The 24,042-nt window shown below is 38.2% G+C and overlaps 1 protein-coding gene across 7 annotated transcripts in view; it reads left to right on the top strand.

The window, feature by feature from the left end:
* The window catches only part of TBC1D5 (TBC1 domain family member 5), a 417,125-nt gene that overhangs the window by 228,885 nt on the left and 164,198 nt on the right, over nucleotides 1-24,042 (top strand). For all 7 annotated transcript variants that reach the window (XM_014450492.2, XM_014450532.2, XM_023749459.1 and 4 more), the window contains 4 exons: nucleotides 3,108-3,216; nucleotides 4,699-4,788; nucleotides 4,882-4,956; nucleotides 7,223-7,290. In XM_014450492.2, coding sequence (XP_014305978.1) covers nucleotides 3,108-3,216; nucleotides 4,699-4,788; nucleotides 4,882-4,956; nucleotides 7,223-7,290 — 342 coding nt within the window. The remainder of the gene's footprint in view (nucleotides 1-3,107; nucleotides 3,217-4,698; nucleotides 4,789-4,881; nucleotides 4,957-7,222; nucleotides 7,291-24,042) is intronic.

The raw sequence follows: 24,042 nt of genomic DNA on the forward strand, positions 1-24,042 counted from the left end.
CCAGCTCCCCTCAAAGGGCTAAACTTTTCAACATTTTGCTCTTGAAGGTCTGTCAAACCTCTGACAGCTCAGCTGTTGGATGTAGCATCTTATCCAACATGGTGCTACATGCCCATGGTGCTAGTATTTATTATTTTCTATACTGAGTGTTAATTTTTAGATATAAAACTATTCTTCCCTTCTTTGTATTACCAGAGTACTTTGTCTTAATCACATCATTATTGGTTTGCATATACATCTATTCTCTTAACTTTATGCTTTAAAAAATATATATCTGAGTGTTAAGCACATGGTAGGCACTAAATGTTTATTATGTATACTCTGTATCACAGTTTATTAACAAAACACTATTCCAGAGGAGAGAAAGACAATTAATAGGCTATCTTGTGGCTTTATGTTGCTCTGTTGTTAGAGCTCTTCATCAGTTTGAGATGTTAAACCTTAATTGGAACTATAAGCACCCATGAATAAATTTAAATGATTGTGAATTTCAGGGATAGTGTTTCCATTTCACATGCCTCAGTCTCCTTTTCTCTTTGCCAACCCTGTAATCAAGGCACAGGATCTTATTTAAGCTAACAAATGATTATCCTTCATTACATAAGGAGTATGTAACTTGACCTTAAAAGGCTGCTTACTTCACAAGATGGCAATGAATCCAGCCACCAGCTGTGTCTACTTTCACAATATCTTGGTACCTTTGAATAGAAGCTGATTTTTCAAGAGCTAGGGAGTCATTGCCTCACACTTCCGTCTCAGATCTAGAATGCATCGGTGTTTTCAGGCCATGGAGCTGCATCGTCTCTCATGAGTTCTGATTCCTCTTGGGTTTAAAATACATTTGAAATCTGCACTTTTTGTTTACAGACCACAAGCTATATGAATGTACAGTTTCTGAGATATACTCCTGTAGTGTTCTTTGTACTCATTGCTGATCTTGTCTTTGAGTATTATTAAAACCTGGATAAAAACAAAACTTGAACAATAAGAGGTGGATAATGTATGTGATATTGCTGGAAAATAGATAATGTATTTAAAATACTACAGGTAACACAAATGGACTAAAGTGATTTTTAAAACCATAAGATTTCAGTGACTATTTCTTTGACCGTGGAGTGGCTAAGAACTACTTCAGCATAAAAACAATGGAAAGATCATCAAGATAAATTAATGTTAGGTTTATATTACATACAAATTAAAAAGCTTCAGGGTGTAGAACAATCAAGAGGATTGGGTTAAAAATACATATAGATGGCAGGAAAGGTGTAATGTCTTTAATGTATGAAAAGCTCTCTCAGACCTGTGATAAGGCCTACTATAATAAAAGCATTATAACATTATTAACAATAATACTATTTTGTGAATGTTATGATATATGGTGCACCCTTCTGAGGGTCTGCCATACAGTTAAATCCTCATAGTAATTCTTTGAAGGAGATGATAGTATTACTATTATTCCATTTTACAGATGATGAAACAGAGACACAAGGAGGTTAGGTAGCTTGCTCATGCTTGCATAGCTAGTTGAGTAGCTAGTACATTGGCTGTTTTTCTGATCCCAGGAGTGTGGTTCTGATGTCTGTTTTCTTAACCACTATCCTATACATCTTAACATAGGCAAAGGACAAGAAAGGAAGTTGTAAAAAGAAGAAATATAAAATGACCTAAAAAGCATGAGAAATTTTCAGTTTCATTAATGATATAAAATCAAATTAAAATAAAAATGAAATAGTAGCTCTCTTACGAATAGAGTGATGAAAGTAGAAAGTTTGCATGGAGTGGTGGTAGAAGTTTGCATGGTGGGGTGTGTGTCCCACTCGGGATACTTACCCACAAGGCAGAAGGCTTGGTGGGACAGGGAGCAGTGCTGCAGGCTGAGGCCGGAGATTCTCCTGCTCCAGGCCGTGGGAATGTGCCATTGCCCTGGTAACTCTTCTGGAAAACTGTGGAGAAGATGTGCTTGCTCCACAGTCTGGTTTTTTAACTCCACGTGTACAGTTGAGTGTCAGATACCATAGCGCGTAAGACTGGCCTTTCTCAAAATAACTTGGGTCTGGTCAGTGGCAGCTGCATGTGTGTGGGGAAGAATGATTGAGGGTTTCAGAGGTTTTCTTTTGAGTAAGTCTCTGAAGAGATTGCCAGGCTTTTAGCTTTGATTAAAAATTTTCAAATTACACATTTCTTGTGTCATTATTATATCTGAGAGAAATTTCACAAAGCTGTACTCGGTTGCCTCAACTGTTGACTAATGTTTCTTGATGTTTAGTTTGGTATAAGATGCTGGGAATATAAGTCTACTTCCTTTATTCAAACTCAGTAAGTGGTTTGGGACAATTAATTTCCAATTGTTTCCCAGTAGAGCAGATTTACTTATATATTAATGAGGCACAGGTGTTAGGCCCCTGGTGTCTGTGTGCCTGGGAGGCATATTTCAGTTGTTTATCTACTCAGCCATAGGTACTGCAAGGTACTCAAGCTTGCCTTTAACAGTTTTTACAGTGAGGCTTCTTAATTTTTTGATGTTTATTTTTTTCAAATTTTCCTGCACCTGTTAAAATTTTAAAACAGATCATGTAGAAAGAAGTACCAGAGATTTCAATAGAAAATAGCACTAAAAAATAAAAGAAAGCAGTCTTCTGGTATATCTACCTGCCAGCCTGACATTGAAGAGAAATGGGTTCATTTCAACAGATATTTCATGTGAGAAGCCAATGTAATCAACAATGCACCTTTTTATTGTGTGTTTTTGGAGCACGTATATCTTTGTCAATGGCTAAAGCAGTCATAAGCTTATGCTAATATTCATTTTTTGTCTTGTCTATTCACTGAACTGCACTACCAACATTTTAGAGGAAATGAAATAGCCTCCATAGACATTATGAATTTCAGTAGCTGGCATAATTATAGCTATCTACATATTCATTAAATCTACAGAAGAACTCTGTCCAAAAAGACAGCCATGCGTTCAGAAACAGTGCACAACTAAATATATACGTCTTAAAAGTTGCATTTCTTAGATTTATTTAAAATTAATTTCCTGTAGCACTCCTCTCCAAGCAGAAGAATTTTAACAAAAGCTTCTCCATGGTTTGGTTTCTTGCATATAGGAAAGAATGGGAGGAACTCTTTGTAAACAACAATTACTTGGCAACAATAAGGCAGAAGGGGATTAATGGGCAGCTGAGAAGCAGCAGGTTCCGCAGCATTTGCTGGAAGGTAAGAAGAAAATATTTATTTACAGTTTGCGGTTGCAGTATATCAACACATTACCTGATGCCCTGGAAGATTACCCATTCGGGGGATCACTGAATTTTCCAGGAGTTGCACTTTAGACTTTTTTTGGCCATCCATGCTTATCTTTCATAGAACATTTACTAATAAGGTTGAACCACCTTAGTTCTAAATAACTGGTGATGGTAAAGGAGTCATTTGAAATAACAGCTTTTTCATCTCATTTGATGGTGCAGAATTCAAAGCAACACCTTAACATGCCCCAGCCGCTGCAGAAACTGTTGAAGTGGGGCAGGGGCAGAGGGGGGATTTACTTTCAGATTCCTATTATATCTAGTGCCATCATTTATCCATCCTTTCTTTTCTCTTCGTAAATAGCATATAGGAGAGATTTTTTTGTATTTCTTTGACTGGACACACAGTGTAGGGCAGCAAGAAGAAGTGGAAGGGAATTAGGTCAATCTCTTTAGAAAGGGCCATTGGTTACCAAAACTGGTAATAATAATCCACAATTATCATTTTAGTTGCTTGGAAATATTGTCCCTTTTTCTACTCAAAATGAATTAATTTAGGTTTAGTCTCATTTCTAAAATGACTTTTACTGGAAGTTTTTAAGGGTAGATCTGCATGAATTGAGCATTCGGAATCTGCAAGTACAGACAGTAAGGAAACATGATGTATTAGACAGTTTTAGATTTAATAATTTAGATTTAATAATTAAAATACATTTTTCTTCTGTTAGATGCAGGCAGTGAAGGCAGGAGACCTGCTGATGAAATATTTGTATACAAATATTTGTGCCTCTTCTCCCCTCCATTCTTTGTTGTTTAACTTTAGTATCATTCATTTGCGGAAAATAAACTCAAATCCAGATTTATTTTAATGTATTAAGCTAAATTAAATCAAATTTGTCTTTTTAAGAATGCTTGTTATTTTCATAAGCTGATTGCCGGTTGTAAATTGAATTTTCTGCTGTGAAAGGAATGACTTCACTTCTCAGGCTGTGTCCTCAGATTGCTCTAGTCTGTCCTCTACCTGCTTCATTCAAGACAAATCTTAAACCTTGAAATTACTAACTGAACCTTATGCCTGTTAATGTCCTCTCTTACCCCAAACAGTACTTCTCCATTTCACTGGCATAGCAATTTAGGACTGTAAAATCGGAACCACACTTGAACCTCAGTGAATTTTTTTGTTCATTATTAATATATATCTGGAGAGAAGGTTGCTTCCATTTTGTGGTGTAGCTTTTGAGATCTTAGGGGGGAGGGTGGCCTTTGTTCACATTTGGAATTATCCAAATATATATTTCTTAAATATCTCCAAACTTATTGAGAATTAGAATGATGATAGAAATATGAAATGCCAGGAATATAGATATCTTAATTTTCAGGTGATTCTCTTTGGCATAGTTTCACACTTTACTTCTTATGATTTTTATAAAAGTTTTTTTTTTCTTCTTGACAGCTATTTCTTTGTGTTCTTCCTCAAGATAAAAATCAGTGGATAAGTAAAATTAAAGAATTAAGAGCATGGTATAGCAACATCAAAGAAATAGTAAGTTGCATTTTAATTAATATAATTGTTTTCAGATGTGTGCTTTAAAGTCCAGTGGCCTCTGATCTCTTGTTTTCTTTCTTTCTTCCCTAGCACATCACCAACCCGAGGAAGGTCGTTGGCCAGCAGGACCTGATGATCAATAATCCCCTTTCACAGGATGAAGGGGTAAAATTCGCGTTTATTCCTATCGCAACTTCTTTTGCCCATAAGCACGTGTTTATCAGACTGGTTATCGGTTACCACAAAAGCAGCGTTATTTCATACCATTTCTTTTCACCCTCACATACTACCTAAAACCTCATAGAAATTTTCTCATCTATATATATACTGTGTTGGAGGAAGTGTATGATCCATATCTGTGGAATGCCACTACAAAGGAGAAGTCCCAAGGGGGTCTTTAAGAACTAAGGATGAGCTAGAAGAGCAAAAAGATGAGGATGGAACTGTTTTATCAAGGGTGCCGTAGGGAGTGGTAGGAAAGCCTCCTTGTATGATAGAAAAAGAAGGGTTCACTTTGTAGGACTAACTCAGAGGAAGAAAGGAAACTATTTGTAGTGATTCCATGAAGAAGTTTTTAAAGATAGGGAAAAGGTTAGACCTACCTCCACTCATATTCTCGTGAAGACTAGGAATAATTACTTCTTTATAAGTGTTGTATAATTTCTTTAATTACTGTTGTAATTCCTAGTTTCCTACTAATAGAAATTTTTTTCTAGTTAATATGTAACATTAGCATTTTTCCCTGATACATATCTATCCTATCTAATAAAAGAGTAATATGCAAATTGACCATCACTCCAACACACAAGATGGCCGCCCCCAGGTGGACACAAGATGGCCAGCAGGGGAGAGCAGTTGGGGGCGACCAGGCTGGCAAGGGAGGGAAGTTAGGGGTGACCGGGTCAGCAGGGGAGGGCAGTTGGGGGCAATCGGGCTGGCAGGGGAGCAATTAGACGTTGATCAGGCTGGCAGGGGAGTGGTTAAGGGGTGATCAGGCTGGGCGGCAGAAGTGATTAGGGGCAGTTAGGCAGGCAGGCAGGCGAGCGGTTGGGAGCCTGCAGTCCTGAATTGTGAGAGGGATCCCAGATTGGAGAGGGTGCAGGCTGGGCTGAGGGACACATGAATTTCATGCACCGGGCCTCTAGTGTATATATATATAAAAGGCTAATATGCAAAGTGTCCCCTTGGGAGTTAGACCAGGAGTTCGATCACTCACTATGACGTGCGATACCACCAGGGGGAGGCATGGAATGAAGGAAGGCCCCCGGCCGGCAGCCAGCAGTGGGGAAGGAAGGTCCCGAATGGCCCTGATCACTGGTTCGGCCTAGAGAACCTACCCGTGCACGAATTTCATGCACCAGGCCTCTAGTAAATATTATAATTTAGTCTATGGTATAGCAGCATAAAATATTGTTAAGTAAATTGTAAAACTTTACATAAATTCACATTTTAAGAAGTACGTAAAAATCTGTTCAATTGGGCCCTGTCTGGTGGGGCTAAGTGGTTAGAGCATTATCCCTTGCACTGAAGGATTGCAGGTTCATTTCCAGCCCCAGTCAGGAGGCATGTGGGAGGTAGCCAATCAATGTCTCTCTCTCTCACATCGATGTTTCCCTCTTCCTCCCTCTTCCTCCCTATCCCTCCTTTTCAATCTCTCTCTAAAAATCAATGGAAAAAAGATCCTCAGGTGAGGATTAACAACAACAAAAAACTATTAAATTAGAAGACCAAACTTTGTAGAAAACATTGGGAATTCAGGTTAGGTTCATGTCGGACCAATTGGGCTATGGCCTACTCTAATCCAAGCAGAACTTTTTGTAGTTTAGAGGTAGTACCGGGTACATAGTAGTAAAAGTATTGTTCATTTTATATAGATAACAGAAAATAATTTAAATATATATATATATATATATGCACCCAGCAACCGAATGGCAGAATGACCAGTCGCTATGATGTGCACTGCTGTGGCCAACCAGCTGATCCAGCTCAATCAGCTCCCCACCCCGATCAGGGTTGGGGCGACAGCCAACAGTCTGTGGCCCCTCCCCCTGCCAGCTGTCCCTGATTGCCCCCCCACCCCAATAGGGCTGGAGGCCAGCTGGCCAACCTCCCGTGTCCCCTTCCCCCCACTGGCCCCACCCCCAATCAGCCTCCATCAGAGCAGGCCTGCTGGACCCCACGGGTGCACAAATTTGTGCACCGGGCCTCTAATATATAATAATATCTCTGGAAAAATTGGTGTTAGAATAAGGATGTGTCTGAAAGTAAACTAGAATTTAATAAAATCGCTCCAGTTTCAGGTTTCCTACCTGCAATGTGAAATGATAACTCAAAGAAGGATAAATTTAATAATTTAAGTTATTAAATTGAGATCATCAAAGTCAAACAAAGGTGTGAGGTTATTTTAAATAGGTTGTTCTCTTTATTTCAGAGTCTTTGGAATAAATTCTTCCAAGATAAAGAACTCCGATCGATGATTGAACAAGATGTCACAAGAACGTATGTAGAACTATTTATAAATTACTTTCAATAATTAAAATTAGTATTACCTCTGTGTTTTAGCAAAATCCAAAATCTATTGAGGAGTCTTATGTTAATAACAAAGTTATTTTGGCCAAGTATTGATAATAACTATCATTTTCTATTCTTAAAATATAGATTTCTGTGTTCCATTTTTCAAAATAAATTATTATATTTATAATGTTGACACAAAATAATATTTAATCATTTTTTCAATTTTTCACAATTATTTTAAGTCATGTGCTTCTGATTAAGGTTGTATTATGTATTCATAATACGGGTATTGCTAGAAAGATTTATCTCTTGCTTTACACCTTTGAATTCCCTTCTAACCAAATTACTTTTTTAAATGACTGCTATTACTTTTACCCTCTTTATTTCCCTTCCTCTTGAAGCCATTGAGATTTGAAACAATTTCTTCTCTCAGTCTACTCAGTATTTACCATGTGAAAAAGCAGTTTCTTATTTAGCACATAGTCAATATCCATACCTTTTATACATTGACCTTATTTTTCTGGGTCAAGTACTATAGTGAGAAGTACATGGAATTTGTGTAAAAAGATCCTAGGGTAAGTTATAGCAACATATGATGTAATCTTGAGCAAATTACTTTCAATGAATGTCTTTCTCCTGAGTGTCCTTTTCTATAAAATGGGGAAAATAGCAATCACCTCATAATGTTGTTATATGAATATATTTGTAATAGAAGTAAATGAGATATGTTTATACTTTAAACTATAAAAAAGCACATACATGTTAGTAAATTTGATTTAATCATTGGGGTCTAGGATGAGCCAGGTATACAGAGGCATGAGTATCTCTGGGGCCTTCTTCCAAGTCCTTCTGCAGCTTTGCCTGTCTGCCTGTTCCAGATCCAAACAGAATAATCAAATGACATGGACTACTTTTAAGGTTATTCTACATATTTAACAAATGAAATTTGCTTCAAAAATTCAGAGGAATCTTGAGTTCAGAACACAACAAAATCTTAGAAAGCTGGCAATGGTATTGGTTTGGGAATAGAGATTTGGGATAATTTTGATGAGCTTGAGTTATCCAGTTACCAGAAGTAACCACTTACAGGGAAGCTCCACTCAGAGGTGTAGGGTAGCTATGTGCAATGCTCCCATTATCGTCTTGGAAAGTAGAAGGCCACTGTGTTGATGCACAAGAGGCACTCAATTAACATTTGTGAATAAAACAAAAATAATAAGTTTCCTCATCAGTCATTTAAGTAACTAGGTAATTAGTGGCAGTAAAACAGGTCTCTAAAAACAAAATCAAAGGTATATATTGCTAACCCAGCAGTAAAGGTACCTCTTTCTTTCAGATGCGAGGCAGTTATCTTAGAAAAATTGACCGCTTCAGCTTGAAGTGGCTAATAAGGATAATAGCGTTCATACCATTATTAGATGGAAGTGGAGGACCTGTGCCATGGGGCAGAAGCACACACTCAGAGGCCAGGTGTGCCAGTTTGGCTAAAAGAAACAGCAAACAGAGGGGGAAATAAAATGCGGATAGCCAAACCTAGCTGGAAGTGGCTTTGGAGGGTATGTTCATCATTTTGGTTACTTAGCTCAAACATTTTTGCTTTGCTATTAGAAAGTGTTATTTTTGAAAGCTGTGTTCTTGTAACTATTTGGTTTCTTATTTTCTGTGCATTTTTCTTATGGCATGTATATAAGTTAATTAATCTCCACTGATACATTTTAATTAAGTTGGCAAACCCAAGATTCAGGGAAAGCAGCTAGGAAGCCCTATAGTCCATAGCACAAGTGGGGAGGTTGCATACCTCTTTCCCAGAAGGCTCTCTCCATATTTAGAGTAAGTTTCCTTGTCATCTCTGTATGTATCTTGTGGCAAGTAACTTTGTTTGTAGGGTAAGACTGTCAGTCTTATTGTAAAGCCACCAAATTGCCTAATCATAAAAGCTGAGTAGCTTGAGTAATTTTATTACTTTAGGTAATACATTCTCTCTAGAAGGCACTACATGATCTAAAATCCATGGTTTTCAATTTAGTCTGCAAGGCAGCTCATAATGCAATAGGAGACGAAAGGAAGTACAGCTCAGTGAATATTATACGATGCTACTCAGTCACTGGCATCTGTGATAAGAATTTTGTTTTTTTAAATGTTTATTTATTGAATGTTTACACTGTTCCAGGCTGATCCTTTGGAGGGGGTGGGGGGCAGAGTGGTGCAAAAGACAGACAAGGTCCTGCTATCACAAGATAACCATTTTAGCGCAGGCGGGTAGAGGGTGAGATAAGCATGTATAGATACAGAGGGCAGTTGTAGAGGGAGGGAATTGCTGTGAAGAAATAAAGAAGGGTAATAGGAGAACTAGAGGGGATGGCTGCTTTAGGAACAGTGATCAGAAAAGGCATTGTTGAGAAGATGACATTTGAAGTGAGATGTGAACAAATTTTAAAAGCCAGTCATGTGAATATCTAGGGGAAGAACACTCCAGGCAGAGGGAACAGCTGGTGCAAAGTCCCTCAGTTAAAATAAACTCAGTATTTAGAAGAACAAAGGGAAGGCAGGTATGGCTGGAAGCAAGTGATTTAAGTAGGGACGTTGAGAGAAACTCAAATTCCAGACAAGCAGTCCTACAGACCACAGATAGGAGTTTGGAATTCATTACAATTGCAATGCGAAGTCATTAGAGCAGTGGTCTCAACCTTCTGGCCCTTTAAATACAGTTCCTCATGTTGTGACCCAACCATAAAATTTTCATTGTTACTTCATAACTGTAATGTTGCTACTGTTATGAATCGTAATGTAAATATCTGATATGCAGGATGGTCTTAGGCGACCCCTGTGAAAGGGTCGTTCGACCGCCAAAGGGGTCGCGACCCACAGGTTGAGAACCGCTGCATTAGAGGATATTGAGCAGGCGTGTGATATCTGAAAATATAATTCTGGCTGCTGTGATATTGGAGTGAAGGTGGAGGTAGGAATGAATCTATTGCAGTATTCTAAGTTGAGTAATTAGTGACTTAGACTAAAGATGCACTATTAACGGTGGTTAAGAGTAGATGGTTTGAGGGTATACATTTTATATTTTTAAATACAGAGTAGGGAGTCATTATATGTAGTTTTCTCACATCGGTTCTGTTTTATATTTACTGCTCTGTTTCAGGTTCTTTTTACCTCCTACCTTGAGTCCATTGTTTATTGTTCTCTTAAATCTGTTACTTACCTTTTCCACTATTATCCATGTGTTACAACCTTGTCTCCTCAAAGCACATTTCTAGTCGTGATACTTGCTTCATCTTAAAGGTTCTATGACTCTCCCTGTGGTCTGCAGAAGAATGGACTAACACACACATACAGCTCTCTTTTAGGATTTCACTTATCTTTCTATTATTGATCTCTGGTTTGAGATCAGACATTGTATGACTTCTAGTCTGTCACATATGTTAAGGTTGTGTTTTATGGTCCAGAATGTGGTCTGTCTTGTGAATGTTCCACGTGAGCTTGAAAAGAATGTGTATTCTGATATTGTTTGATGAAGTAGTGTATAGATGTCAGTTATATTCAGCTAATTGATGATGTTGAGTTCAACTATGTCCTTAATGATCCTCGGCCTTCCAGAACTGTCCATCTGATTGTAGGGTGTTAAAATTGCCAACCATGGAAGTGGATTCTCTTAGTAATTTTAGTAGTTCTTTCCTCACATAGTTCGATGCTGTTTTTTTAGGTTCATACATAATAAGGATTGTTTTGTCTTCTTGGATAATTGACCCCTTTATTATTATGTAATGCTCTTTTTTATCTTGTAATTAGTGTTGGTATGGTATGTTTTTCTCCATCCATTTGCTTTTAATCTACATGTGTCTTTATATTTAAAATGGATTTCTTGTAGGTAACATACTTGGATCTTTTTTTATTATTATTCATGCTGACAATCTTTGTCTTTTAATTGGCCTTGTTAAGAAGAACAGTGCTGTGTTCACATTGGCTCCTTTTCCCTTCCCCTTGATGGAAGCTGTGGGTGGGGGTGGGGGATTTTTCTCTAATACTACTGTGGGAACCTCGTCCAGCTCCCAGAAGTAGATCTCACAATATTGTGAGGCCCCTCTATGACAGGTCCACCTGGAGTTTTTTGACTCTCAGAGTTGTTCACACTGAGCTCAGTAATTCATCAATTAGAGTTCAGATTTTCCTACCCACACTGGTTCCCACTTGTGAGTCTCTCTAACAAGCTGTGACTCCCTGTATTTGCCTGTGTCTCTCCAGTCTTGGGGACAGCAGTTTGCCCTGTGTCTTCCCCATTCTTATGGATCCAAGAAGAGTAATTGGTTCTTAGTCTTCTCAGCTTTTTACTTGTTAGGATGGAGTAGCAATGTCCAGACTCCTTATATGGAGGACCAGAAACTGGAAGTCCCTCCACAATTCCCTTTTAGGCCAGTGCTGTGGCACGATTCCCTGAACAGGTTTTGTGCTTTGCATTACTTGTCCTTGGGAATGCTACTAACCCATTCCTCCCTGTTGGATTCCCGACAGTTCATTCTTCAAAGCCTGAGTTCATCACCAACCTGTTAATGGAGCATTTTCCATTCTTTACAATTGGAAATAACTTGTGCCTATTCTATGTTCTAGTAGAATTTTCTTAATAACTTTTTGATGATTTACTTAATTTTGTTGAGGCTTTTCTATTTATTTAGACCTGCCAAGGTATTCAATCTGCCAATATAGTCAATGCATTTATTCTAATCTCCTCTGGGAGCCAGGCACTGGAGATGCCAAGATAAATATGGCAAGGACCCTTAAGAAGCTCAGAATCTAATAGAGAAAGCAGCCAAAAAAGTTACAGCCCAAATTAACTGGTGCTGTGATAGAAACAGTATGTATAAGAGCTCTGGTGGTAGCCCATCTCCTCTTTGAAACCTAACAGTAAGCCCGTAGAGGGCATGGACTAATGCTGTTTTGTCTCACAGTATAGAGTCAAGTTGATGTTTATGAGAGATATAAATACGCACACTTAAAAAAGTAACTATCAGCCTGCCGTTCTGAGTTTAAATAAGATAATTTCATCTCACAAGCTGCATTGTTGCATTATTATTGAATATGTCACTGTATTAAGTATTATCTCTTCTTTCAACTAATTTTAACATATTTTTATTCTAATTCTTTTTTGCCTCAAAGGGTTTTATATTCATTTCAATTAATTGTACTTTATCTCAACCTAATGAGGTTGTTACTCTTCTCATTTTTATTTCTGAAAAACCTGATAAAAACGTAAATCCAGGAGTTCCATTTTACAGTGTTTCTGATTCAGAACCTGAATCGCCCATTCCAATACAATTTGCCATGCTTCAAAGGCTGAAACATTAAATGAAACACAGTAATATTTAAGATGATGGGAAGTAATGAGTTTGAAATAAAATATCATTTCCATATTAGATGCCATAGAAGTCTGTTATTTGGTCTGTCAAGGTCTATTCTAAAAGTATATTTATAGTGTCTATAACATCATCTGCAAATTAACATATTTATAAGCTATTGCCAAATAGTATCTTCTTTTCTTCAGATGTGTTCTCCTTTTTCCTTCAATTAAATGATTAAAATTATTTAACTTACTTTTATCATTGTAACTTTGACTCTACTTAAAAGTTTATCTGATTGCCTATTGGATGTGCTACTCTTCACCTTCAATGTTTGGTCTTTTGTTTCTGGTTATTGTAGGGTTATTGCAGTTAGCACTTCAGGCAGCTCATTTATCAGTTAAATCCATTCCTTCCTACTTAATCTCCATATTATGGTCAGATCTGTAAAGATCCAACTTTCTCAAATTAGTGTTTCCTTTTGTTTATAGTTTTCATAAAGCTTCTGACAATCTATTTAAGCAACTGTGTCTCAGTTATTTTTAGCTCTTCATTTGATATTTTGTGGGTTCATTAGTAATCGCTGAAATTCTCTTTAAAACTATAGATGTGTGCTGTCCAATTTGGTACCCACCAGGCTCATGTGACTATTTAAATTTAAATTAATTAAGATTAAAACATTTTTATGAAGTCTTCTTCATTCATAGTAGTCATATTTCAAGTGCTAATGGCTATTGTATGGGACAGCATAGATATAGAACATTTTTTTTATAGACAGTTCTGTTGGACAGCACTGTGGTGAACTCAGTGTTATGTTTTTGTACAGTATATATGATATGAATGTCTGCATTTTCTTTTTTATTGATAGTGAACTTTTAGATGTGGCCTATGCTAAATATTTGCTTTTATTTCCTTTCTCTGCCCTTAAGAAACCATGAATTTTTGTAGTACACAAGTCTTATCTGAGTTTTTGGTCAAATTTACTTATTATGTTATAGTAGGCAGCTTAAAATTAGACTACTTTGAAAATTTCTTCTATATTACTGACATACAAAAGTGCTTTTACAAAGTGAACTTGTTGATTTTTTTTCTTGTTTAAAGTGCATCTTCTGCATAGTTCCCACGTTGGGAGGAATACTGTCAGTACTCTGTAAAGTGACAAGATTGTCACACTTTATAAATATAAGGTGTCCTCAATGTTGGTATCTCTATACAGCTTCCTCCAAGCCCATTTTTTATTTAAATAAAGAAGAAATTCCTCTGGGAAGGGAGATTTTATAAGCAGTTTCAGAGCAGAATTGATTTGGGTGTGTGTTAATGCAGACAATCTGCCCAGTGTTAAAATGTTAGAGAGAAAAAAACACACAAGCTGCCATCTTCGTGTGATCGCACCAAAATAGCAGCTTGTATTTATATTTTCAGTCTCCTCGAGGTGGACTGCAGGCACACACGAATGAGTGGATGCACTTGGTGTTGTGTTGTGGTTTTATTTAACGCAGGCAGAGTACACGCTTGTGCATGCACGACCAGCCCTCGCATATGCACTTGTTCACAGCCGAGAAAGTGAAAACTACAACACAAGCCGCTCTCTGAGAGCTGTCGGCAACCTGTGTGTGTGTTTCTTAAATATTAAAGAGGGGGGAAACAGATTTTCAGGAATATAAGAAACAATTCTTCTGTCAAATGGCCTGTAGTCCTTCCTCATTTGACAACATTTAAGGTAACAACAAAATATTGATTATTACGGCTGTGTGTATTTATTTAGAAATATGTATTTTCCTGTACTGCTTCTGTTTTTAATGTGTATTTTTTCCCATTTCTATTCCACTTAAGCATGCACATTCATACTGCACATTTATTCCAATTTATGGAATAGTCAATATTTTTGAAAAAAAATTAGTATTTGAGTGAAAACATAGGTGTATTTGCTGCAGACTGTGCAGTTGTAGTACTTAATTAGCATCCTGATGCTCCAAGTCTTCAGAACTTAGGAGCAGTGGTACGAGTAGCAGCGGCACAGTCTGTCAGCCCGAGCTGCTGACCAGAAGAGTGTTGGCTGTTGAGATCCCCCTACTTGAGATTAAGCAATGTTTTTAGCACTGTTTATAGTTGTGGGCTCAATATTGATGATGCGAATGTTAAAAAGTAAAGTGTGCGAGGCGGTAAAGTAGTGCCTCATCCTGAAATAGTCCTGATAGGCATAGCCAGTCCACAGTATGACAGCCTTCTGAGAACTTCATGCAGATTTGGGATTGAAACAACTTTATTACTTCAAGGGTAAATGAGTGTTTCACTTAAAATACGTATGTATGTATATACACATTCATACAGGGTGTCCCCAAAATGGATACACACTTTGAATTATTATAAAGGCAGTGTTTAAAATACATTTCATTTTCAAAATGTAATCGAACCTATAGACATTATGTATACATTTTTGGGGACACCCTGTATATTATATATTTCCCTGATTTTTCACCTTTATGAATTAAAAGTGGGTTGTTTTTGAGAAGGGGAGTCAGTGGGAGAGAGGGCTTGCTCTGTAACTCAGGGCCTTGGAGAACTAGAAAGAATGTTTGATGGAAGCCTCTGTTTCCATGGTGACAGATACAACCTCCTGAAACTCCAGCCCCACTTGCCCTTTCTCCTGCACTGTTTGATATCTCCTGCTATCCGAATCTTCCACTTCATCTTCTCACCTGTCTGGTGATTTCGAACTCCTACCTTCCATTTAGACTTTTGGAGATTTTTCTGCAATCCTCCTCAGCTATATTCTACCACTTATCATCACAACAGATTCCTACTTTCTTTCCTTTGCCTTTTTAAAATCAGTGTTCGCCACCAGTTTTTGGCCTATGAAAGCTATATGTTTCTCTTGTCTTTAACTACAGAAACAGACTGCAGTGCTCTGATCTGACCTTTCTTATACTTCAGCTCCCTACCTCCAGTCCCTCAGTCCATAGATTTTTTTTTCAGTCCATAGATTTAATTTTCATTTTTCATTGGTTTATATGTTGGTAGATTTGCCAATTTATTTCTTCATTCAACAAATACTATTTGAGAAATTCCTGTACGAGCTACTGTGCTATAAATTAAGGATTTTCATAAAGAAGTTGTGTCTCGTCTGTTCTTTTATAGATCATACACAAAATGTCTATTTTCTCGCCTAGGTTTCTTGAGTACTTAGTTCTTATGTTTTGTATCTTCATTTTCCCTAGTGCCTGGCACCCATAATAGGCATTTGTGTCACTGGTAGTCATCTAGTAGTAAATCCTTTTGTTTTGCAAATGTGAAAAGTTAAAGTTCAGAAAGAATATGACTGGGGAAAATATAACTTGTTAATGGCCAAAATAGAAATAATACCTCGAACTCTAGGTCTTACTACTCACTACTCTATCATATTTTATGTCAACCTTGTTTACTTGGATTCAGCACTTTTTCAATTTATCAGATACCTTCTGTATGCAAAGCACTCTGAGAAGAAAACAGGAGACAGAAACATGAGTGACTACCTCAAATCTTATTCAGAAGGAGGTGGCGATTAAATATTAAATAAATAGATGCTGTTTCTGCCCTCTGTGTTCATGTACTCTAATGCAGAGTTTCTTAGCCTTGGAATTATTGACATTATGGACCAATTAACTCTTTGTTGTGAGCAGCTGTGGGTGCGGTGTTGGATGTTTAGTAACATCCTTGACATCTAAGTGCTGAAGGCTCTGAGAGGCATGCTTTTTAAATCGTTACAGGGCATCAGGGCATCTTGTCAGACAGAAAGGCTCTCTAAGGCAGCGGTTGCCATCTGGTGGTCCGTGGACCACTGGTGGTCTGTGAGGTCCAAAAAAGGTTGGCGACCGCTGCTCTAGGGCATCCCTTTACTGAGATCTTAACAAAGGATTTTACCTTCACATCCTTAGTTTTGTTTTTAGATTTGATATTTGCCCAAAAGCAGTGTCTTAATATTAGCACAAATTGCTGACTAGAGAGGCTGAGAATAAGAAAATGTTTTCTTTTAGACCCAGCAAGTCCTAGCTCCTTTTTGTTGTGCAGTTCTTCCTTTGCTTCTTTCATTCTATTATAAGTAACAGGTATAAACCAGGCAGCACCTTCAACACTCCGGCTGGATTGCTCCTTAGTTAGATCCCCAGTTTATTAGGTATGTTTTCTATTTTCCTTATAACTAAGGATTGCCATGTTGCGACTACATAATAAGGGATGTTTTCCCTGTATGTTTTCCCCTGTTAACATAAAAACATTCAAACCTGTAAAGATTTTTTGTGAGTTTATTTGAGCCAAACTGTCGACAATTGCCCGGAAGCATTATCTCAACGGATTGGGATAATGCTCCAGAGAATGGTGTTTTTTTTCATCTATTTTTATACATTGCAATCAAAGGAGAGGACGTAGGTGGGTTTCATGAAATCCATTGGTGATAGATTAGAGAGACGGGAGAAAGCAAAGGGAGGAAACCTCTGGGATTGGATAAAAAGTAAAATGATAGACACATACTTAGGTGGGTGCAGAATAGTTACAGTCAACAATTAATATAACAATGAAGGAATCTGTGGTATCTGTCCTGGCACCCAGGCACATTAGGTTGTGAGGACCCCCAAGGGGTCCAGAAAAAGGGAAGTTACAAGTTACGGAGACATTTCAAGAATATGTTATCATAGATGCAAAAAGACAGATAGGCTCAGTTAAGGTCAATGTTGGACCTTGTCAGTGAAGATACTGGCCTAGGACGTAACTACCCACCATAACTGCTTTTAGTTAAAGTTTAATTTCAGACCATCCTTTGTGGTTACTTTAGGTCTCTGAGTTTGCAAGACCGCCATGCAGGCTTTCCCTGAGCTTGTCAGGTTAGCATGTGGCCCCTTTCGTCCACACCCCACTTTTATTTAAGCCTTCTCTGGCAGCCAGCTCCTCCTGGGCTGTGTCTGTCTTTTGCTAACAATCTCATTCACACCCTTTAGTCTTTCACTGATGCTTTATGCAAGGTCTTTGGAGCTTCTGTTCAGTTCCATAGACAGATCTATCACATACCTTATGCTTTTTAGCAATACCCCAATTTCAGGTATCAAAACCTATGTTAGTTATCTATTGCTACTATATAAGTCAACCAAAACTTAGTAACTTTAAACAATAATTATTTAGTTCATACTTGCTGTATGTCGGGAGTTTGGGAGCAGTTTAGCTGGAAGCTTCTGGCTTAGGAGTATCAAGAAATTGCAGTCAGGTTTCAGCTGGAGCTGCAGTCATCTGAAAGGCCTGACCAGCCTGGAGGACCAGTATGGCTTCCTCTCCATGTGGGTCTCTCCATGTGGCTGCTTAAGTGTCCGTCTTCAGGGGATACTTTCCCCAGACCAAGTGATCCAAGAATTTTCAGATATATTTTTAAAGTACCACAATCCACATGTAGCTTCCCAGGCCGCCCAGATGACCTTTTTCCATTCTATCCAGCTGTAAGGGGAAAGGTCTATGGGCCCTCACTGGGGTTGGGGGATGAGTTTGGGGGTTACACATCACTTCTACTCTCATTCCATTGACTAGCACTAAGACAGGGCCACAGCTACCTGAAAAGGACACTGGGGAATTAAATCCAGCTGTGTGCCTGAGATGACAAGAAAGCAGATTTGTTTGAATAGGGAGAATGGTGAAATCATCAACCAAAGTAGAGGGAGCACAGAAAGAAAAAGTATCTGGAGTGTGTGGGTTCATTCTATATCAAACTGTTCCTGTATGGTTTTTGCTTGATTTTTCAGCTTTTCTATAATAAAACAATAAACCAGAGTAATGTATTGTAGTTATTTTGGTGTTTAATAGTATTCTAGGGAGTTTTCATCCACTCATTTTAAATTTTGGATGAATGCTTGCTCTGGAATTCTATTTTTGAAGTATGGGCATAACATCGGTTATTGTTCCTCCAAGTCCTTCTGTGCTTCTCTGTCCTACTGCATGATTATAAACCTTCACCAAGGGCTTTACTTTCTCCCTTGGGGCATCTTATTGAATACTTGCATCTTCAGTAATTCATCTGGGCCCAATGCTTTGTCTGTTTTAATACTTCTAATTACCTAATTATGTACTATAATGCAGTGACAAAGCCCTTTATCATTTCACTCTTTTCTTAACCCTTTTCTTGCTTAGGAAATACTCTTTTTGTCTCTTTGTTGTCTGAGAAACTCTTCCTTATAGACAGCCAGATATTTGCCTGGCTTCCCTTTATTGTCTTTCTGTTTTATGAAGACAATTGCTTTATTGAATGTCTTTCCAGTTAACTCCCATCAAGTACCTGGGATCCTGGTTTTTGGGCTCTAGAGTTGGTGTTTAGTCGTCCTCCATCTCTTACTTCCTGATTCACTCCCATACACTACAGTCACATGAAAACGTATCCGAAAGAGAAATCGAATAGTCTGGTTGTCATAAAACAACTTTTGTGACAGAATTAGCGGCTATTCTGTCATTTATAGATCTTTTATGTCCACAAATATTCATGAGTAAATTATTGGAAATCAATAAAATTTTCCAAAATTATGATGATCTGTACTTCAGGGTAACTAAACATTGATGAAGGGGAATTTTTATTTATATATGTATTTTAGATAATAAAGGAAAAATGATAAAATCATAGTCTTACCATTTTATAACCTTTAGTGAATTAATGGACCTAGGCAATGCTCATCCGTGGTTGCCAGCATCATAAAAGGAGAGATAAGTTAACAGTACATGCCTCCTGATAGAATTGTACACACCGGCTACACCAGTTATTTATTGCTGCATTGTAAGCCACCCCAAAGCTTAAAACAACAGCATAATTTATTTTGTTGATGCATCTATAACTTGGGCAGGTGTAAGCAGGACAGTTTGTCTCTGTTCCACGTGGTGTTGGCTAGGCCAGCTTGAAGGTTAGGGGCTGGAATTTCTGAACACTTGCTCACATACATGGCTGGCTGTTGAAGCTGGTTCTCAGCAAAGACCTTCTCTGGAGCTATGGCTCCAACACCTCTACATAGCCCTTCCATGTAGCTGCTTCTCTTCCTAGCAGCATGGTGTCTGGGTTCCAAGGATGTGTCCGGGTGGAGAACCAGGCAGACGCTATGTTACAGCATCCCTTATGCTGCATTCTCTGGAAGAAGCTATCACGAAGGCCAGCACATATTCAAATGGAGGGGAGTTTGACTCATCTTTTTATGGAAAGCATGCCAAAGAATTTGTAAACATGTACTAAAACCATCATGCTGCCCATAAAGAACTTCGTTGAAAGTTGAGCCTGAATCTGATTAGATCTCTAGACCTAACTACCAGTTTATAGGAAATACTAGAGGCCCGGTGCACAAAATTCATCCACTCAGGGGAGTGGGGGGGTGGGTGGTGGTGTCCCTCAGCCCGGCCGGTGCCTTCTCACAGTCTGGGAGCCCTTAGGCGATGTCCAACTTTCTGCTTAGGCCCACTCCCCATGGAGCAGACAGTCGGACATCCTTAGTGCTGCTGCGGAGGCCGGAGAGGCTCCTGCCACCACAGCTGCACTTGCCAGCCATGAGCCCTGCTCAGGGTTTCTGGCTGAGTGGCGCTCCCCCTGTGGGAGCGCACTGACCACCAGGGGCAGCTCCTGCGTTGTGTGTCTTCCCCTGATGGTCAGTGTGCATCATAGCGACCGGTCATTCCGCCGTTTGGTCGATTTGCACATTAGCCTTTTATTATATAGAATGGGGGAAGAAGAATGGATTAAATAACAAAATGGAGGATCAATGAATAAAATACAGAATGTGGGAAGTTTCTACAGGATGAAGAACCTGGTTTCTTATAAAAAAGAGAAAAGGACAAATTTATTGAGTTAAAGTGTCAAAAAATTGCAATGCATGGATATTTCTTGAGTCTTGATTTGAACAAACTAAAATTTTTAGAGATATTTGAACATTGACTAGATACTTGATTTAACTATTGTATTATTTTTACTAGTAATGTGGTTATAATACAACTGTGGTTATGTTTTTAAAGAGTCCTTATCTTTGAGAGAGGACTCTGCAATTCTTAAAGATGTGGTGATGTCTCAGATTTGCTTCAGAAGGCAGCAAGATGAGTAGATATAAAACAAGAATTTGTTAGTGATAAAGATGGATGATGGGTATCTTGGGGTTCAGTCTACTATAATCTGTTTATAAATATTTGACTCTTCCATAATGAGATATTTTAAACAAACTTATAATGGAAAGTATATTGCCTACAAATTTTGGGTTGTTTCAAGATGCACAACAAAAAACGCCATACTTTTATATCTGTTGGTATTAGTTTGCAGTATGTAAAATTTGACTAAAATAAGTTCCTTCACACATCGGAGAGTGAAACTGCTGTATTTCAAATATTGATCAACTGAGCTACAACTAAAACATCACTTTTTTTTCCCATCAAGTAAGAATCTACACTGTATGAGTCTAAATTTCATCATGGAATACTTTAATTTAACTTTTCATTTTTTTTTTTTCTATCAGAGTTTCACCCTCATCTATTTATCATCTTCATTTTCTGGCCAAATGCAGAAATTACTTTTCTTGGACTTTTATTTTCTGATAATAGCACTTATCTTCAGTCCCAATTTAGTGTGATCTTCCCCCATCCCCTTTTACTTTTCTATCAGATATTTTGGCTTGCATGAATCATAAACTAATACAGTTTTAATTCTAAATGTTTTTCTCTATTTTATCTTTACTGAATTTACTACAATTTCTCTCTTTTTTTCCGTGAAAATGGAGAGTCACACTATTGATTTTTCAAGCAATTGTTGGATCTGTATACTTTGATTTGTATCATTGTTTCAAAGGAGATTTGCTTTTCCTCTGGTTTTTGGATTCCAGGGGTGGGCAAACTTTTTGACTCGAGGGCCACAATGGGTTCTTAAACTGGACCGGAGGGCTGGAACAAAAGCATGGATGGAGTGTTTGTGTGAACTAATATAAATTCAAAGTAAACATCATTACATAAAAGGGTACGGTCTTTTTTTTTTTTTAGTTCTATTCATTTCAAACGGGCCGGATCCGGCCCGCGGGCCATAGTTTGCCCACGGCTGGATTAGACTAATGTTCAAATTATTTCACCAGTCCTGAATCAATACCAGATACCACAGGGTAAAAAAAGCTTAGATATGTAATTAGCAGCATGGAAGTTCTTTTGAACCCTAAAACATATCATCAAAAACATTTTTACTATTCCTAGAAAAGCTACTCACTGTACTTTTCTTCCTCTTATTTCTGATTCTTAAATATGGTATGTCTTCTTGTTTGAAGCCTGATAATATGACAATCAAGTTTTTGTTGTAGGGAATATTTTATTATTCAGATATATTCATTAAACTTATGAACTAGGTTCTTCTGTGTAGCTAACTCTAAACTCATGGAATTTTACGTAAATGAATATATATCTTCAACTCATTTATAACTGACTAGAGGCCGGTGTATGAATTTGTGCACAGATGGGGGCGCCGGGATGCAATCAGCCTTCCAGGTGAGCGGTGGAAGGCCCTTGCCGGCCCGGAATCTGGATCCGTCCCTCTGACATTCACGCTGGTTGTTGGGAGCCTCCTGGTGGCCGATTTTATATTGTTTCTTCCTTGTGGAGTGTCTAGGGAGGGGAAGCAGCCCCGGTGCCCAAGGCCAACTTCCAGGAGGCCGGCAGCACTGTCAGGATGGTGCTGGTGGCGCTGGTCCATCAGTGCCTGGCCTGTTTTCTGGAGATTGGACCTGCAGGACTACTGAGGGAGTGAGTGTCTGCTGTCGGGCTGGTGGGCCACCGGGATGGGTTGGTCAGCTGAGCAGCGCTCCCGCTGTGGGAGTGCACTGACCACCAGGGGGCAGCTCCTGCGTTGAGCGTCTGCCCCCTGTTGGTCAGTACGTGTCATAGTGACCAGTCATTCCGGTCGTTTGGATCGTTCAGTCGCTTAGGCTTTTATATATATAGATTAGTGAAGCAGTTGGGAAGTACTGCTACCCTGTTATCTACCCAGATGCATTGAGGCAGGTATTAATCTCTCTGTTTTAGTGCACTTAGTTGTTAACTTCTGAGTTTAGCTGGATTATCTTCAGAGACTTTTTGAATTTTAAAACTTGTCTGAATGTAAGTTCTTTTTCCAAATTCTGAAATACTAGAAACTTTTTTTTTCAGAACTTTTCTATATCTTTCTACCTTACTTATTTGATGCTATGGATTCTTCATCAGGATTTAGAGAATAATCATGCTTTCCTAAATAAAGAGGGTGTTATGAAACTTCATAAATGGACACTTTAGCATTGTTGAGTAGAATTGTAGATGGTGTGTTATTGGGTAGGGATGCTATGTCTGCCTAATACACATTTTCATTTTATTGGGTATTTGCTAAAAGTGGGTAATTTAAATTACCTACCTGCAATTTAATTCTTGTAGATCTCTGGTTTTTAATCTTGCAAGTGGATAGTAAACATTTAAATGAGACTAAGAATTGGTATGTAATTTACATTTTTAGCAATTAGGTATTAAACTCTTACTATATTACTCATGGGTGTTTGTTACAAAGTAAATGTAGTTTTTAGCACTTTTTTCCCATAATTCATTCAGATTGTAGCAGCTACACAGAATTTAGTTTTCACAGTGTACATAGATAATTTGCAAAGAATAGTTAAGGAAAGGACACAAAAAATCATTTAGCCACATGATCTTAATCATGGGGCATGGAGCCTCTCAGAAGGATTATTCTAGTTTTAACTTAGTGACTAAGTTTTTCCAAGAAATTTCTCGACAGTTTATTTTATTAATTACTTACCTTTCTTGATTATTTTGGGGTATTTGACTTTCTAAGGGCTTTAGCAACTTTCGTTTGTCCCAAATTTTTGTGTTTCTTTCCTACTTGGGTGCATTTGACATCTTTCTGGAACTTCTTTGACTTCTATGATACATATTCTTCTCTGAATCTATGTTCAGGTTAGTTTTCCCTTCTTTAGCAGCTACGGTCACTTGTTGCAATTGAACTCCCATCCTGTGTAGGGACTGTCTGGAGGGCATCACATTAAGGTTTATGCAGAGATGTGAAGTAATCTTGCTCAGATCTATGTGTTGTTCATTACTGGCCCCCAAAATGGAGGCCTCCTTGCTGCTAGAGAAAAGATCAAATATCTGTTTCTTGGGACGGTTGCACATCAAAAGAAGTTTCAAGCAAAAGTCAAATGAACAGATGAAGATAAAATAGGCTTTAATTTATTATAAAAACTAGAGGCCCATTGCAGGAAGATTCCTGTAAAAATAAGGCTTCCTCAGGCCTATTCCTGCAAGAATAGGGCTTCTTGCGGCCGGAGCAAAGCAGAGAAGGGAGCTCCCTTCCCGCTGCTCGCTCCCTTCTCCGCTGCCTCACTCACTCCAGTTTTCGCTACCTAAGATCCAC

The sequence above is a fragment of the Myotis lucifugus genome, unplaced genomic scaffold (genome assembly GCF_000147115.1).
Source record: "Myotis lucifugus unplaced genomic scaffold, Myoluc2.0 scaffold_8, whole genome shotgun sequence".
Lineage (NCBI taxonomy): Eukaryota > Metazoa > Chordata > Mammalia > Chiroptera > Vespertilionidae > Myotis > Myotis lucifugus.